Raw genomic sequence first — 19,293 nt, 5'->3', positions numbered from 1 at the left:
TGTCGAGACTGTTTTTACGGTCGCGAAATAAATTTTATTTTTCATGTTTTTATTAAAATTGGCTAATCTGCATTTTTTATTTATAACACTGACCCATACATTTACTTTGTGCTGCCCAAATTCTGCTGCTTGGGTGGGGACCACAAATACATATATTTATTTGAACTGCAGCCCTTAGCCATGAGAAAAATCTTTGAATGACAAGTACTCTTGTCTATTGAATTGGACCTTTGTCTTCACAGAAATAGGAATGCTAAAAAAAACGCCACCATTTTAAAAAAAAATTATGTCCTTGGAGACAGATAATAATGTTATTTTGCATTTCATGCCAGTGTCAACTGACAGGGACATCAGATTGACAATGGCAAGTATCCAATACTAGTGCAAGCAATTGTGCTTGTAAAAAATATTTAAAAGGCAACTTCTGAAAAGGATGCAGCTTTAAATGACAGGAGACTTTATTTTTTGGGCAATTTTTAAACACAATTCCTCTTTTAAAGACGTCTGTTGGGAGGAAAATAAAACTGATTTACACACATCTTTTTTCTTTCCCCTTATGGCTGTATGTTTTCTCTGTTACATAACTAAAGACTGTTAGTACTAATAAAGGAACTGAACACCATTTCTTAAATAGTCATGTGACAAACTGTATGCTTAAATCAGGTTTAGCTCCTTGAATGTAGTTTGTTTGGGTTTTTTTTCATAATATATGACTTAATGACCTCTACTAGCCAGTTTCTCCTTTATTTATTTGTTTTTAATTGTAGGATAAAACATAAAAAATTAAAATACTTGAAAAAATATCCGAATCATAAAGCTTTTAAAACGCCTTACATACTTGCAAAATGTGCCTTGCAAAGCATCCATCACTTTTGACAAGAAACTGATTTTTCTTTTCAGAAGGCTCACCAGATAGTTACTAAATTAAACAGAGGCAAAATAATAACTCACTTCAATGAATCAAACCCTTATTTTCTTATTTATGATTATATGCCCACATATTGGTGCATATACAACTTTCTTCTCTCTGTGAAATTATTTGAAAAGAACTGGTTTACAACTCTAAAAAAATAAATAAATAAAAGCCCAGCATTTATTATTTTGCCAACAAATCTTTGCAGGCATTAGATCTGCTTTGGCAATAAAAATATTGCAATAAATCTTTCTGTAACCTTGTGTCAGGAAACCTGTGTTAGCCTGGAGTAAGCATCACTTCATGTACAATTTTTTTCTTACCATGAGATTATAAAATTTCAGTTTTAATGATATGAACTCATTTCATTAGAAATTGGAAAGATGTGGAGAACACTCATAGTGCTGTTCAGCTAATACATTTCAGGGTAAGGCTTTAAAGACATCTGAGTTATAGTGATGGGATGCCGCAATCCTGGCAAGCTGCATGTCCAAATGCTTCCATGTCAGAGTTTCTAGACATTTGCCTTTGCTGGCAGGAACAAGGATGATTGAAATTCATGCAGTGGGAGAGGAATGGGTTCCTCAACACCATGGCCTCTCCTTCATCAACACAACGCCTAGGCCCAGCAGGTGAAAACCCAGTGTCAATAGTCTTCATGGAGTTCCCAACGCAACAAGAAATTATAGTGTTGATGGCTTCTTTTTTCTACAGTGACATCAAACATTTATAGTGAGACATATAAGAATATATATTTATATAAATATAAAAAATATTTATATAAAATATATAAATAAATACATATACAAAATATGGAATTATTTTCCAGAGAGATGATACATTTCATAGGCCACCTTTCCTTATGCAGATTTCATTGTCATACTGAATTTTTCACAAAGTATGTTAAACAATCAGCCTCAGAAAATAAAATGTTGCCAAAGCCTTCCTTATATGAAAGCATCACATACAACAACAAAACAAAATCACTTCTCTTCCAATTAAATATAACACCATGACAGAAAGTGAATTTAACTATTTAAACCCAATGGTTCTTTTTCTATGCTTAAATGCAGGTGAATGATTTCTACCATAGTCAAAGCAAGCAACAATTGTGTGTTGCATAAATGAAATGCATGGGTCTCAATCCCCCCATCTTGTTGACATTGTTTTCAACAGGAGTTCCTCATACAGAGTAAGTGCTTTGGTAGAATGTACCAAGAGAACACAGAATAGATATACCTTTTCAAAATAAATAAGCAAATACAAAGAGTAGTACTGTAATGGCAATTTTTTGTCCATGAATATTCTGTATTAGTGTGAGCAGTAAATGGAGGAAATGTAAACCCTGTTGCAAAAACTGAAGCAACATACAGACAGAAGAAAGCTTTACCAAGAGCTTCAGTGCAACTGTTATCCTTTCCAGTGGCATAATTCAGTGATGGGTACATTAGAATTATCAATAAAATAATTTAAAAAAATATTCTCTTGGCATTTGTAGTTATATCAAATTATAAAACTCAATCCCTTCTGGAAACAGTTCTTTTCCTCCAAAAATTTATTTCTCTTACCTAGAACAGGTCAGTGTGTATGCATAGAGACTTAAATGTATCTGTAAATCATTCCATAACCTTACTTTCTTTTTGCATACAGATGTATACACTAGAATTACTGTGTAATATTTGGTATTCATGTTATATTTAAATAAAGTTTATTAAAAAACAATTATATTAAATAAGGACTAACAGAATATTCATAATATATTTTACAGAAAAAATATCCATGTCTTTATCTTAGAAATACATTTCTTTAAAAAGTTCTTTGAGATTTTTATAAAAAACTTTTTACCCGTGAAGACAAGTTTCCCATCAGACCTGTAAAAAAAGCTTTACCTTTACATTCTTGTGGGTTTTTTGTTTTGTTTTTATTTTTAATACTTTTACAAGCTTAACATCTATAAATTCTTTAAAACAAAAAACCCAGTATCTTTTGGGATCAAATTGGTCACAGGCCATTCTTTAAAAAGTCAGCGGAGACTCCCTGATTCCATTCTGAAGTGCCTTTTGTTTTTCTCTCTCTGGGTATCAATAGTGCAGGTTTACATGGGAATTCAGATCTCCCTACACATCCCATAGGAAGCTCGATGTGTGTTGGTGGCAGGCTGAAACTGCAGCAGCATCCATAGAGGCTGCAACTCCCCATCGCTGCAGGAGGCAGAGCTTGTTACTCCACACACAGTGCAGTCCCACAGTGTTGTCCAGCCCCTCCAAGGTCTCTGTGAGGTCCAGTGGCCATGCACAGATGCCAGAAGAGCTGGCACCCAGCCCTTATTTGCTTTCCAAGTTATAGCAGTGGACATCTCCTTTTCCCTTCCCATCATACCCAGGAAGTGGCTGTCCATATTTATCCACGCACCAGCAATAACCTCTTTTTCGGCCTTTGGATGGGCGACACTGAAACATAATAAAAAACCCAGTTAGCATGAATTTTGTTTTCTCAACTTGTAGTATTAGACAGCAGGGGTTCCTGCTCCTTTGATACATGCACTCCAATATCCTGACCATATCTGACAGAATCAAACAGAATATTTGTTACCACTACAAAGTATTTCAATAAAAACTTACCTTCTCTCCCCATCAATCCCTCTGGGTCTAACTACTCTATAATAAAGAACTGAGAACTACCAGAAAATAGGCTTATGGATTGCTCCCTATCATATTTGGCAGCACAGCTGCCCCCTTTGAATAGAGTACAACAGTATGGGCTAGTGACAGGACCCATCTTTAGAAAAAAAAAATTTAGCAGATACGTTCTACTCTAAAGTGCAGGTCTGGCAAAGACAACCATTGCAGCAAGAAACACACTTGGTTTGCATCTGTTCACTGGAAGAAATTCAAAAGTGTAGCTATGCTTATTAACTGATACATAATCCTTCTACAGTGTAGTTATTGCAAAACCTGCTAGGTGGGCTAGAACTTTACATGTGTTATTTTCCTATTAAAAAATTTGTGTTTCTACTAGTCTGTAACATGTTAGCTTTAAGCTAACTGCTGGAATTCACCAGCAATGCTGACCAACCTGAAACTATCACAGGCAATAACACTGAACCTCTTTAGAAGCAGTAATACAGTAAATATGCATTATAAAGTCTACTACATACTAAGTAAGTAATGCTCCTCCCAAGGAACTAAGAATGGCAAAAACTAGACTAAAGGAGATAACATGCTGCAGGCTGCATTCAGTATGCAACCCTAGACACAGTTACATTACCATGAACCTCTAAGATCTTGCAAGGGTTTTACCCATTCATAAGATATATCAAGAATCTCACTAGGTTTGCAATGGTCAGCCTCACTGTGAAGATACAGCCTCCTGTCAGCTCGTTTTGAGATTTGGTGATACAGAATTTGCTTCAAATGCAAACAAAGGTGGCTGTTTACTCAGGACGTACTCATAAAAGAGGCAGTGACACAAGAACACCCAATTTCCTGTGGTTTTCTCTGTTGCATTTCCAGTATGAAAGAATATTGGCTGGACTGGTGCTACTTATGTCCCTCAACACTGTCAAGTCTATTATTCAACCACAGCAATTGTTGCCTCTGAGATGATATTCAGAGTAATTGAAGTTTTCAGAAGTTCAGGCTGGTACAACAACTTCACTACTATCCCTCTACTTTTTGTTCTCCAGAGGCTCATAGGCATGGCCCAATATCTCAGGAGGCTATGGCAGTGGCTCACATAAGTGCCTTTTCCATGTGCAGGTACACAAGAAAACATGCAGCAAGTGTTGGTTTTCACATGCTGCTCCATAGTGACTGGTCCTTGCCATGTCTAGTTTAGTATCTCAGGTGATGGTGCTATCTTGGACAGAACTGGAGAGTTCTGGAATACAGAACACTTTAGGACAGACTGCACCAGCACACTGGCCTATGAGACAACTAATTTGTGGCAGCATGGAGTAGGGTAGACAGTCTTCACTAAGACCTTGCGAAAGAGAGATGGAAGCAGCTCACACATTAAGTAAAAATTTTTTCAAACAAGTCACTATCTTGTTTATTTTATTTTAACGTAAATTAAATAATGTTATTCAGCATAACTGCAAATTAAACCACCCTTCTGATATATTATTGAGTAAAAAGCCCAGTGCAGAAATAATGCAATGTCTTCTTTTCTACAGATCTGCAGTCCTTCTGCATTAGCCCTATGAAAATGGACAGCAGCAGGATGACAATGTCCAGCTTAACATACATATAAGCTTAGTTTTTGAAGAGGATAAAGAAGTTCAAACCTACTGAGAGGACACCTACATCAAAAATTCACTGAACTAAATAGTTACCTGCACTTCAGTTCTTATCTGTTACTAACTCTTTAAACATGTCCTAAAGTTTATACTTATGGTCTCAAAAGCCTGACTAGAATTTACATGTATTCTCCAGGATTTCCATGGATGACTGCTCAATGTCCACTGATGTCAAGGGAAATTTTTCTTCAATTTTGGTGGTGAATGGACATGGACTGGAATCCAGCTTAAGTATTATTAACATTTAATGACTTAAATTCTTTATGCTTAAAACAGAGGAATTAATAGCAACATTTAATTTTACAAAAAGGAAACTGAGCCAGCACTTCTAGAGTTGTTTTCCCAACAAAGTAGGCACAGATGGAGCCCAAAGAGCATAGGGCTTCTGGCTGCCAGGCTGGTGCTCTGGCAATGAAACTACATTTCTGCTAATAAAGCCTCCCCTTTTATTAGTACTCTCACTGATTTGTAGGCTTGCATCACTCTCAAAACAAATGATCAATTAAAGTTCTCATGTTGTTGGAGGCTTTGCTTTAACAGTTGCGCAATTTTCAGAAGTAATTACTACATTAAGTTAATCTGCAGAAACACCTTCCCTACTACTATTTTTTTTTACTTCCTCTAGACAATTCATTTGAAAAGCAAAACCCTTAGATCATCCTACAGCTGAAATAACACTCTATGAGAAAACAACTTCTCTTTTCCTAGTGGTTTTTTCTACCCACTCAGCCATTCTGTCAATAGTGAAGCACTTCTTATTAAAAAGTGATGCATTTATCCTGAAACAACCAACACTCTCTACAGAAGTGGTGAACAGGTCATATGGAAAAACATATATATCTAAATATTCGCTCTTATGAATTTTGTATTCCACATACATTTTTAGGTTCTGCCCAGCTATTCTGTAAGACTTCATAAGTTTATGAAGTTGGAAAACTGCCCAAGCACTGGAGACTAATTACTTCTGATAGAAACACCAGCTGCCATCTTCCATGCCACCTGCTCCTCTCCCTTTCACAAAGAAATACTGCAGAGGCATTTGTGGGGCACAGCAAAGCATATGGCATCCCACTGAATTCCTGGTCAGTCCACAGGGCTCCATGGAGCTACCACCATGGTCTTCAGGAACAGACTGCAGACAACATTGACATATACCTCAGGCCATTTTGGCTCCTGGCAAGTGCAGTTCTGTTTTCAGTGGAACGATGCCAGCTCACATTTAGGTGAGTATCTGGTTCCAGTATACAAACATGGGGCCCCATATATAATTCTAATTTAATCAAAACCTTTTTCTCATTCTTGGGGTAGAAATGTGCCTGTATCAACTAATTATGCATAAATATGCCTATATAGCACAATTGAATAGTACAACCTTACATGTGTGATTAAGACTAAGAATTATAAATTTTAACAAGTCTGATTTTAAAGTTTGTATATAAACAAAAGGTATGAACTTATCTTTCGTATTATCCCTGGCACATAAATTTATGTTCTTAGAAGTGTTTCACAGATGTAAGTTATTCTTCATGGTTGTTTGTTGTGGCTGGTGCCATGTGTGGAGACATGAATCTCGACTCCATGTTTCAGAAAGTTAATTTATTATACTATAATATATATTATATTAAAATAATATATTAAAACTATACTAAAAGAATTTTAAAAAATAATCAAAAGGCTAAAAAGAACAAAAATAGAATGAATAACAAAATCTTGTGACTGCTCACAGCCTCGACACAGGTGGCTGTGATTTGTCATCAAGTGAAAACAATCCACACAGACCAATCAGATGCACCTATTGCATTCTACAATAACAAATAGTTATTGTTTACATTTCTCTCCTGAGGCTTCTCAACTTCCCAAGAGGGAAAAATCCTAGCAAAGGATTTTTAATGAAATATCATAGCTACAGTTGTTCTTGAAAAGTCAGTTTCTAGATATCTACAAATGTCATGAAAAATAAGTGCTTCCAGCTTGGCTGGAAGACCAGATGACCAGGAAGGCGGAATATGAGAGTGCCTCCTGAATGAGTTTTAATGGTGCCAGCATGGTTATAATTTATCAGGTTCCTATGATCCCAAACCTACTACATTCTCATCCTAGACAGTGGTTTTGGCAACTATTTCAATTTCAGAATTCAAAATGCCTAGCTCGCAGTCATTTTTTAATGGATTTACTTCTACTTACTAACCTTACTATTCTGGATTTTGTGACGATAGGATATAATTTAATTACAGACTGAACATGGCTAATAATGGCATGAAGGGAAGTAATAAAACAGCATAGAATTTTGTTAATGAGATTAGATACCTGCTCACAGGGTCTAAAATATCAGACCTACATTTTAATGCTTAAAAAAAACCCCAAACACAATTGTCACAATTCCTTGTGGACCAGTTAATTTGATCTGTACAGGACTCACACCCTTCTCAAACTGATGGTTTTTTTCCTAGGAGTTAATCCTGTGAGGGCAACTATTATTTTTGGTTTGTCTTTTGTTGGTGAGAGAAGCAGGCTGCCTCTGTAGAGTCCCATCTCTGAGGGCTTGTTCCCAGGATTGATCAAGGTTCATTTACAGAATCAGCAACCCAAGTGAATATCGTGTAGAATGTTTACTCATGTGAACTCCCTTTGTGGGCATCTCCTGCAAGACCCTGAGTCATCTCAAACTCTCATTGAAACTCCTGGACCTGTGTAAATTGGCACAGTGCTTGACAAGGCTGGCTAGGCACGAAAGTGTCCCTTCATTCTCTATGTATGCTGACTATTGTACATAGTGCAGGAACCTTTCCTAAAGGAGTTTTAAGTTTCCAGGCAGCACAGACAAAACACAGAGGACAAAAGTGCCTATCTGCTTCATAACAACACATTATTCTCAAATCAGCTTCTAGGAACAAATACTAGGTAAGATTTTTATCTGTCTTTCCTATTTTTTTTCTTTGTATTTCCTTTTTTTTTTTGCCTTGGTGATAGAACTATGTACTTTAAAGTACAGTCCTCCTTTCAAGTAAGCTACTTCAATTCATACTTACTGAGGATCTGATTTAATACACACAATGCCAGAGATTACTTGCAAACCACCACGTTTTTCCAGACAAAGCAAAAACCTTAGAGTCTGAAGAAGGATGAAAGGAAGATCTACTGAACAAAGTAAATACCAGTCTTCTATAATATATAGAGAGTGAAAAGGGGTATGGCACACTTGAGTGCCTTGAATACAGTCAAATCATTTGCTGTTCTAAAGCAGCTAAGAAAATAGTTTTATGACACAGGCACAAAACACAGTCCTAGTCTGACTCTGCATAGAAGCCCAATGTATTTTCTGAAAACAAGCAACTTGAGATGTGAGCATTGCTCTCTGCTAGTTTACACACAGCACAACACAGCTGACACAGGCTTCTCAAAGCTCCAGACAACAAAAAGAAACTTCCCCTGCTTGGGAGTTGCCACCACCTGCTCAGGAAAAGCTACAAAGCATAGAAAAGCTCAGCAGCATGTACCAAAGGTCAAACAGCACTGTCAATGCTGGACTGATGGCAAAAAGGAAGGCTGGAAATCTCATCCCTGTTATAAATGCCCCAGCTGACACTGACAGCTTATTGCAGAGCTCCATGGAATACTAGAAAGGGAAAAACTGTTTCTAAGAAAGCTGTAAGCCAAAAAATAGAGATACCATTCCCAAAATAAGGTTGCCTAGTCAGAGGTTGATCTCTCACTTCCAACCAATGAACTGCATTAGCTAGCAACAGAGAGTCAACCACTCCTTTGGTTGACTAGATAGAGAGATTTGTGTAAACCTGAAGGGAAAGACACGATGGTCCACAAACAAAGTCTGTCTTTGAGAAAAGTATTAAAGAAACTTTTGAATTATGGAAATTTTGGCATTATACCAAGAAATATATATTTGGAGGCAGGTCACTAACTAAACACTGAAATTAAATAGGATGTGCACACTAAACAAAGAACCTGACACATCTTGCACTTTCCCAAGTTCTGAACGACCTTCAATGGCAGCACTGAATGGAGAATGCTGCTGTAGCTCAATCCAACACAACTAAAGCATAAAAACCCACAGTTTTGGTTGGCATTTGTCAAGAAAGGTCACAACCCCAGAACCAGAAAGGGCTGAGAAGCCATCCTTGCTGCAGAGTAACTACTAGAAGTATCATTTTCATGATAACATGACTTGGACTTTGGAAGCAATCTGTGTAGCACATAAAGGACAGATACATACCTTTCTCAAATTGCTTTATGTAATAGGATCCAGTGTAGGTCTTCTAGGAACTCTCAAGCAGCTATTTACAATTCAAAGCATTGATCTATTGCAGTCATATGGTGACTGCAACATTAGCTCTGTGGGTTATTGTAGAGGCAGTGCTTTTTTTAAACCAAAGGGCATTAGTATCTAGGACACCAGTCAACCCATGTGTGATTAGGTATGCAGTTTCTCAAATGAATCTGTTGTTATGATCAACAAATAAGAAGAATATTATCCCCACTTGACAAGGTTCAACACTATCGGATCAGGTCCTAAAACTGGAAATTAACTAGTTCCTCTTCAAAATTATACATAACGCACCTTGCTGGCAAAATCCCTCAACAAAGATGCAGAAAAGGTGAAATGCAGTAATTAAGATGGTAAAAACTCTGTACTTACTTGCTTTTTCTTGTAGAATCCCTTCTTGTCACAATTTGGAATATGAAAGCCCCTTGGACTCAAGACATTCAGGATCTTTAGGTGGTTTAAAGTGTCTTCCATTTCTCTACGACATGGACCCTGTTAACAAGCATGTTTTAGAAAACACAGATGAAACTTCACTCGCAAATTCCATCTTTCACTCAAGAGTTAATAAATCTTTAAAGGGCAAAAGAAAGCACAAAGAAAGCACAAATCAAAAAAAATCCATTAAAACAAAGAGATGGCTGAATACGTCAAAAGCAGATCATTCACAAAAAAAAATTCTGACTTTCTGCTCTATTCAAGATAAACTAATTTCTAAAGATTGAAGGCGTAACGCTATGCTGAGGCACATATTGAAATCACAGTCACAAACACATTTGGGAAGGCTTAAGCGGTATGTAAATCAGTCACATAGAACATAACTTAAATTTGGAAAAGCTGGCCTTGTACCACGTGAGAAAAGAAGTAGGCCACTGGAAATACATTACAGGATAGGCCTTCCCCAATGACATTTTATTTTTTGTGATTCTGCCGGATTTGAAAGCTTAAATTACATTGATTCAATTGAAAATAAGTGGTTTGGCATAATGTATATATAAAATACCTCAACTTAGACAACAATTCCCAATTTCAACTGAATCAAATAGATGCTGTCATACAGAGGACCAGTTGCATACAGCAGTCTCATTAGATAAGTACATCACTTTTTTCCCTCTCTTTCTTCAGCTGAAAAAGGCTGACAACAAGGTAAGGAGGATTAGCTTTAGGACAATGAACCAAAAAGAGCTTCCAGAAGCATTTCTAAGAGCATGTCTCAAACACCAACTAATTTTATCTCACAGCAGCCCTTCAGGGTAGGGAGAGTAAAGCATGACGAGCCCCACTTTGAAGTCAGAAAATCAAGAGCAGAGAGCTTCACTTTTTGCCAGAGGCCAAGAAGGCAGGCAGTGTCAGCAGTGGGATCAGGATTCAAGAGTCACAGCCTACAAACTGTGCTTAGCTACACTCCTATCTGGATATATCACTGACTTGCACCACCAGCCCACTTCTACAGCAGAGACATGAAAAAATTTCTTTTCATGGTTTCATGATTTAACAATATTTAAGTTGGTACATTGACACAAAGACTCATTTGGTGCTGTTTTTAATTAGTGCAGTAATGACATTCATACTTTCAAGTGGTAGTATTAATAGTTTGTTTATGTAAAGGACCTTTTAATGTGAGTGTCTGAAAGCATACAATCTCCATAATACTACTGGAGATTAAAATGGAGCTTTTTGGCCAGTAAAGACCTTCCTTGTTGCCTTCATGGGTTTTTTTTTTTTTTAACTGGTCGCACAAGTTCTAAGCATGGGCTTTAAATGGATTCTCTTACTGCTCAGACATACAGACTGCAAGTGACAGATATTTAAAGATTTGATCCCAAATTAGGCCTACAAAAAGATCAACAGATTTTAAAAAATTTTGTTTTGAAGCAAGCTTCCAAAGTCAGTCAGACCAGGATCAAAAGCTAACAGGCAGACACAGCTAGAAGAGCATTTGCTGACAAAGGCACCTGTCCCTGATGGATTTATTTCAAGTTCTTAAAGACACCAGCAGGCTTGGTAAACTAGTATACTGTCCTGGGTTGACTATATGATGCTTTTATCCCAAATCATCTTGTTCTGTTTATACTGAATAATAAGTTTTACACCTTTAAGACTCTCTTCCAGAGAGTGAAGAGGGAAGGGAAGAAGCCTGCAGTTTGTTTTCAGACTGCACTCACTCCTCCACATTCCTGCTCCTGGCCTGTGTTGTCTGTAGATGGACAGACAGCAGGACAGAGCTATCTTTGCTTTTAGTTAGTTTTAGCTAGCTGAGGCAAAGAAGTTCCCTGGACTGTGGTTTTTCTTTTTTTGCACCTGTTCAAACCTGCTCTGGACTGAACACCCAGCAGAGCACGGACAGCTCCACCTGTGGCCCCCTGGCCAGGCCTGGGCCGTGGCGTTTCCAGAGCCGGAGGGACTGATCAGAGACTGAGTGAGCCAAGCTGCAGCCTGGAGAGGGGACTGTTCTGAGTTTGTTATCTCTTTTTTGGAGCAGAAAGAGGTTTTATTGTTTAATATTGTTTGAGTTCTATTGTTTAATAAATGGGTTTCTTTCCACTTTTCTCCAAGGAGATATTTTCTCCCAAACCAGCTGGGGGGAGGGGCCAATTGAATCTGCTTTTGTAGAGAAGCCCCTCTGGGGGTTGTCTCCCAAATTTGCCCTGAACCTGGACGTATACCTTTGCTCATGGAGCCAACTATCACTACTCATCCTAGTTAAGAATCTATTTCCTCAAGTGACCAACCTTCATTCTTTCAGTGATGGCACTTTTACTTCACATTTTTGGGAGGACAACACACTGGAAGGCAGATACTGAAGTAACGTAACTAGATGGCTGGACATCAGTGACAAACTAAAAATGAAACTGCTCTTGGAAGCCACAGTCTCTTCAGACAGAGATTTTCACCTCATACAAGTTTCAAAACCTTCTTTTGAAGATGAGAAGCCACATCTGTTTTTACCATGCATGTTTTGATACAATGCCAAAGTATATCCAGATGCATTTTTCAAGCCATCTGGCCTAAGGCACAGATTATCAGCTGAATCTCCAGGAAGAGAATTATTCTTGCCCTCAGAGTAGCCACACTCTGATTGCCCCGCAAATTCACTTGACACAGTCAGTAGGAAGCAATGGCTGCTTATGTGACCACAAGACCTTGTGTTTAGGCAGTAGCACCTACAGCAACTGCAAGTAGAGGTAATGCTCAGCATGTCATATAGTGACTGACTAGTCAAGACCCTAATCCTCAGCTCAGCCTAAATTTAATCTCCCTTGATTTGCACCAGGCAGTGTATGAACACAGTGCCACTACACTCAACATGAAACATCTTTTTTCCATTATTGCAATTCAATTACACTGTTTGCAACCAAGTTGAATGATGACACTCCATGTCCACTCACACAAATATGTGACAATTGCAGGGAGGAACAAGAACTTTAGGCTTCTAAAAAACTTTAGTGGAAGTCATGCTTGTATTGATGTAAACATTATTACATTAGTCCTATGTGCTTCCTGAGCACAATCTTTTTGGTCTGCTGATTGTGTATGCAGAGTCAATAGATTTACCAGTAAAAATGTCAGAATGTCCTATAGGCTGCAACAATTAACATTCTTTAGCTATTTAGTGTAATTATTTATCTATTCATATGCACAACATGCATATGTATATACACACATGCACACATTCCCAGGCTGGCAAATTCCCTCCTATTTACAAAAAATACTTACATATTCAGTCTCTTGTTTGGATTCAGAAGAGAAATTCAATGTATCTGTACTCTGCGAATCATATTCGACTTTATAGCGTTGTGTATCTTTGGCTTGCACTTTTCTGATGATATCTATTTTGATGTGTGGTGGATGTGACTTGGAATCTGGCACCCTGTGAGAGTTTGGAATGGCCTGATCTTCTACGCTGCTGGTACTCTTGTCTTCTTCTGAATCACTGAAATTTACTTCAAAAAGAACAAATGCAGAAGAAACAATGTTACTTGGCTGCCAGCTGTATCTGCAAGGGCATAGAAACACAGAATCACAGAATATCCTGAGTTGGAAGACACCCACAAGGCTCCTCAAGTCCAACTCCCAGCCCTGCAAAGGACAGCACCAAGAATCAAACCATGTGCCTGACAGTATTGTCCAAATGTTTCTTGAATGCTGTCAGTCTTGCTGGTGAGACCACTTTCCTGCAGAGCCCACCCACCCCCTGAGTGAAGAACCTTTTCTTGATATGTAACCTTTACCTCCCCGACACAGCTTCATGCCCTTCCCTCAGATCCCATCAGTGGTCACAAGCAAGAAGAGACTAGTGCTTGCCCTTCTGCTTCCTCTTGTAAGGAAGCTGTAGAGCACAATGAAGTCTCTCCTCAATCAAGAAGCCACTAGATTAGGCTATGTGTTTAATTTTCCTTTTTACAAAATAGCAAAGTACAGGAAAAAAAACAACTATGTAGCATTCCGGTTGTGTCAGCACCTTTTTGCCACACGACGCGTTTTGTAGCTGAAGCATTCCCATGCTCAGCGCGGCCTCGCAAAGTGCGCAGCTGCACCGCCTGTGCAGGCCGTTCCCAAGACCGGGAGCCCAGCCACGGCCACTGTCCCAGGCACCACGGCCACTGTCCCAGGCACCACGGCCACTGTCCCAGGCACCACGGCCGCGCTGGCCCCTGACTGCCCGCTGCAGTGTCGCCCGCTGGCGGCAGGGGGCAGGCCTGCACCGCAGCGGCGCCGGGCGCGGATCCCTCCCCTCCGCTACTGCTGACTCCATCAACTCCAGATAAACGCGGCCGGCTTCGGAGAATTACGGGCTGCAGTGTGGCTCTGCCTGTCCCTGTCTATATATATATTTTTATATTTTTTAAAGACGTTAATACTATCAACTCTATCCCGCTGAGTTTCCTGGTTCTGTTTAGCGGGGTTTTTGTCCTTACTTTATTCAACACACAGAACGGGGAAGAAAAAGAACAGCACATTTTCATTTCTCTGCTATTAAAAAAACAAACAAAAACATCTTGGTGTACAAAACACATCTTAAAGGTAATAGACAAAAACCACCATTTAGTCTGTAGTGGTTCCAAGGGCAAACACTGTTTTCATCTTGAGCTTCAAACATATTTTTTTCTTTAAAATACCATACAAAAAAAGGAGAAGCACATTTTTTTTACGTACTACATACAGTGTTCCTGTACCTTCTAAGGTATTTGTTTATGCTGCATTTCTCTCTGTTAGGAGACTCCTGCAGTGCAACTGTAACTACTTGCATTTCCTCCAGAGAATTTTTCCAGTTAAGGTATTCCTAACAGCTAAGTCATAGCTGCACCCCACTAGTTGCTGGCTGCCATAGCTGCCGACCACCTTTTTTTTTTAAAGTAAATCCTATCGGGGATGCACAATCATAACATCTAATAAAATTATAAATTATACTAAAATTATACTTGATGACTCACTAAAGAAAACCTCACAAAAGCTGAGAGATTCAGTACTAAAAGTCCATGTTCACATAGGCTGTGAATGCTAAATATTTCTACCCAGGAAGTACAGTGGCACTGCCAATACACAGGAACGGGAGAAGGAACATAAGAGGAAGAGGGTTCTGAGTTAATATTTTGGTACTAGTGGTTTTAGCACAGCCACTGCTGGCAATGGACATAATTGACCAGGAAAATCCAAATCACAGTGCAAATGTATTAAGGAAGTTTAAGTCTTAAGTCCAAATTTCCTGGTTTTTGTGGGTTTAACTCAGACTCTCAGTGGTATTTGAACATAATTTTGGTGGTTTAGTGCCTATTCTGAAACAGTAGTATTTTCCTCCCACATTCTCAATGAAATTTGCAAGAAATGAGCCACTAAAATGTTATAAACCTGAATCTAGGTCTTCTGTAATCAGTCCAGTTCATTAATTTTTCTCTTCTACCAAAAAATAAGTTGAAAATATCTTTAACATGCATTGAGTATCCATGACCATGTCTGGTCATTTCAGTTCAGAAAGGCCACCATAGTTCAATAGTACTTCTTACACTTCAGATTAAAATGGTCATAGTGCCACATTTTAAACTGTAAAGCATATTTTATTAACTCAGTTTCACAAAACTTGGTGTCATGCTAGCTTTACATCCTCGTAAGAGAAACAGAACTGCCATAAAAGTTACCCATTCTCTTTTTATTTTTAAGAGATTAAAAGGGTTGCAAATGCACACTACTATTTAACACTTTTGTGTCCAAAAAAACCCAACTGGAAAGTCAGTGGCCTACTACAGTTCTGTAATAAGGCTACTGTAATATACTCTACCCTATACAAACTTCTACCAATTTCCGTGAACTAGGAAGGACCAGCAGAATAGCACGTGATGCAGGACCCAGCTGCACGTAAAGGAAATTATGTGATCCTGTTCAGAGAGGTGTATATCAGGGAGTGCTGGCTTGAAAGCGGTGAGTGGAGTGGTCCTCATGAGGAAGTGGGCACCACATGTCATATAGGTTCTGGGTACTTCTTCCTTCTTGCACACCAGGTTTGCAAGCTTCAGTCCTTGAATATGAACTGTAAGGGTCACACTATGCACTTTTTAAGGAATAAAGAGTTCCTACTGATTTCAAAATTGGAGTTCTCCCTCAGCCAAGAACACAGAAATAAGAATTCAGCTGAAAATGGAAAGATTTTCAGCTAAGTACAACTCTGTCTCTCCCTTTCTCTAACAGTCACTGTTGAAAGCACTAGCCCTAGATTAAATGCCACCAACTCCTAAGTACCAAGAAGACACTTCTTGTTTCCAGTATTACTCCAAGGATGAACAGAATGAGCCAAGCTCATATGATGAAGGAAGCTACTAGATGTTACAAGGAGATTAAAAATTTCAGTTCATACCTCCAAACTCTCATTCAAATTGTCACAGCTTGGAAACAGCACATAAATATTTATAATAATGCATCTCCTATTATTCTAACAGGCAGCTAATTGGTGCCACTTTTTCAGCTAAGGAATGGCTAGTCAGAGTCCCTACAACCTGGCAGAAAATCTTCTGTTTGTTTTTTTTTTAAATACAAACAATAGAAAGCCTTTTCACATACTTTTGTATTAAATAAATGTTAACACATTCGCTGTTGGTTACCAAAGAGTTTAATTAAATGCTTGCATAGAGGGACTGTGCTCTCTCAATCTGAATCCCAAGTTTCCCTGTGTTAAGTTTTAAAATGTGCATGCTAACAGAACTTTTTTCCACCATCCCTTCCTTTTCAAACAAAACCTGTCCTGTGAACATCTCACAAGACATGGAAGAGGTACAGAAAATCTTCCTTTGAAGAAGGACTTATTTGCAGTACAGACAAAAAACAACGTGCTCTTAAACACTGTGGTTCAAACACTTTGTTCTGAATAACCACTTTTCCAGGCCAAAGGGATATTTAAATTTGTCTCTTGTTTTTCTGTCTTTTCCCCTCTGTGCTTACTTCCCTGACTTACCCATGCTGCAGTGCAGCAGTTAGACCCCACTCTCTTGAGTTTTTTGCTCACTCTGTTTCCAGGTACACCGGGGACAAACGGCAAAGATTACGCCCTCTCTCTCTCTTCATCCAGGCTCTGTAGCCTGCCAGTCCCATGCACCGCAGAAGACACATACAATCCCTCCCCCACTCTCTCTCTTTTTTATTAAAAAAAAACCAAACAAACAAAAAAAAAAAAACCAACAAAAAAACCCCAGCAGCTCTGTCTCTCTTGTGAGGAACTACTTCTCAGCATCGGTGTTGAAGAAAATCGCTACATACATAAATAAGGTAGAAGAGGTAAATTGTCCTTTCCTTGGGCCAAAGCACGCCTCCTTCAAGACGATCCCAAGCTCGGCTACGTGGCTAGCGGCAGAGCCCCCCGCCCACGGGCCGGCAGCGAGCGAGCGCCGTTTCCGGAGACAGAGCTCTGCCGCGAGCTCGCCCACGCCTCCCCGCTCATGCTGCTCGCTTTGTAACTTAAAACAAAAGACAGCGACACACACACACACACACACAAAAAAAAAAAAAAAAAAAGAAAGAAAGAAAAAAAAAAGAAAACCCAAAACAAAACAAAACAAAACCAAACCAAAAAAAAAACCAACCCAGCAAGAAAGCAGCTAAGAGGGAGAGCGGCGCGCGGGAAAGCCACCCCTTCGCTTCCCCACCCCGGCCGCAGCCCCTTACCTGCAGCGTGCGGTCCCGGCAGCAGGAAGGCCCGCAGCTTGCTGCCCGCTGTAGCGTTGGTGCAGAGCCCGCGGCCCTCGAGCAGCGCCTGCAGCGGCCGCGCCTCTTCCCGCCGCGGCTGGCAGCTGAGCCCCGCGCCGCAACGCTCCGTGTAGATGCCGCAGGGTTGCCCCAGGCGCAGGGCGCAGGTGAGGCAGCAGCCGCAGCCCGGCTCCCGCACCCGTTCGGCACAGTCGGGCTGCAGGGGCTTGCACTGCTGCAGCGCCCGCACGTCGCAAGGCTCACAACGGACCACCGGCCCCGCCAGCGCCGCCGCCGCCCGCCGGACCAGCAGCGCCAGTGCCGCCGCCGCCACTGCCCACAGCACGCCGGGCCGTGGCACCATGGCAACCGGCGGAGGAGGCCGCCGGGAGCCGCCCCCGCGCATCCCGTGCGGGCCGGGGACGGGCAGAACCCCGCGCGGACGCTCACACACTGCTGCGGGCAGAGGGAGAGGAGCGGCGCAGCCCCAGCCGCCTTCGAGGGGGCCGCGGGGAGCGGAGCCGCCGACCGCTAGCAAGCCTGCCGGCGTGAGGAGGCGGGAAGCCGCGCTGCCGGCACTCGCACGCCGGCCCTCTCTGCAGTCGCTTGCCCGTAGTCACATCAAGGCAGCAAAAGCTCGTTAGCAACAAAAGCAACTTTTCCCTTCTCTTCTCCCCACTCCTCCCTGCAGAGCGCCTGAATTACTTGGCTCGACAGTAACTCGTTTCCTTTTTTGCCACACACAACACTCAAAAAAAAAAAAAAAGTCTGCAAAAGTTAAGTTAAAAAAAAAAAAAAAAAAACCAAAAAAACCAAACCCAGACTGTCAGAAGAAAATTTAGTCCAAAAACATTTCAGAAAAGGAGATAGTACCGAGAAGGGAAAAATAGAGATGGGGGGAAAGAAAAAAGCGGGGTTCCCTTCGTTTTATTCCCCGTGCTGCCTGCCTGCCCTGCTCCACTCCCCGCCACTCCGCACCCAGCTGTCCCTCGCGCCGTCCGTACGCCCTATATAGTGGCGCGGTCGCCGGCCCGCCCCGCGCCATGAATAACGCGCGGGGCGGCAGGAAGAGCCGGCCCTCGGCGGATCCAGGGCTCGGTCACGCAGGGCTGTGAGGGCGGTGCAGTGCGGGGGGAGTAAACGAGGCGTAAACCCCCCGCTCTACCGGGGGTTTATGGGCACTTTTTAGAAACCAGCTGCGAGGGGTAGCGCTCTGGCGAGAGGGCCACGTCGTGTGTCTCTAATTTCAAGAAAAAGTGATCTCTCTGTGCGTGTGCGCTTTCCCGTGACCGTGTATTTCCTTAGCACCAAGAGAGGCCAGAGAAGCTCGCGGAGAGTGCCCTTTTTTGGACTCCTAGCTACAATCCTGTCCACTTTGGGGCTGAGCCCCGGCCCTGGCGAAGGTGCGCATGTGCTCGCGCCCGCCCGCCCGCAGGTTTGGGGCATATCTTGAGACCGGCTTATAGCTCACATGACAGCTGCGTTTCCAAGGAAAACTGGGGGGAAATGTATGTGCATGACCACACACTCAGGCACCCCAGCCACGTGTGAGAAGATGTTGCTCTCTGGCCCAGGATTCGGTCCATATCTTGCCCCATCTTCCTGGATGTACCTCCCTTAAACTTTTTTTTT

The 19,293-nt window shown here is 40.9% G+C and overlaps 1 protein-coding gene across 1 annotated transcript; it reads right to left on the bottom strand.

The window, feature by feature from the left end:
• Positions 1–436: 436 nt before the first annotated feature.
• On the bottom strand, positions 437–18,652 carry IGFBP3 (insulin like growth factor binding protein 3). The gene is made up of 4 exons (XM_064421640.1): positions 17,641–18,652; positions 13,207–13,433; positions 9,865–9,984; positions 437–3,363 (listed from the first exon to the last, which is right to left on the bottom strand). Exons 1-4 carry the CDS (start codon positions 18,065–18,067, stop codon positions 3,238–3,240), a joined length of 900 nt encoding a protein of 299 aa, XP_064277710.1. The 5' UTR covers positions 18,068–18,652; the 3' UTR covers positions 437–3,237.
• Between the last annotated feature and the right edge of the window lie 641 nt (positions 18,653–19,293).

The sequence above is a fragment of the Passer domesticus genome, chromosome 1 (genome assembly GCF_036417665.1).
Source record: "Passer domesticus isolate bPasDom1 chromosome 1, bPasDom1.hap1, whole genome shotgun sequence".
In the NCBI taxonomy this organism is placed as follows: domain Eukaryota; kingdom Metazoa; phylum Chordata; class Aves; order Passeriformes; family Passeridae; genus Passer; species Passer domesticus.
This window is presented reverse-complemented; position numbering and strand designations above follow the sequence as displayed.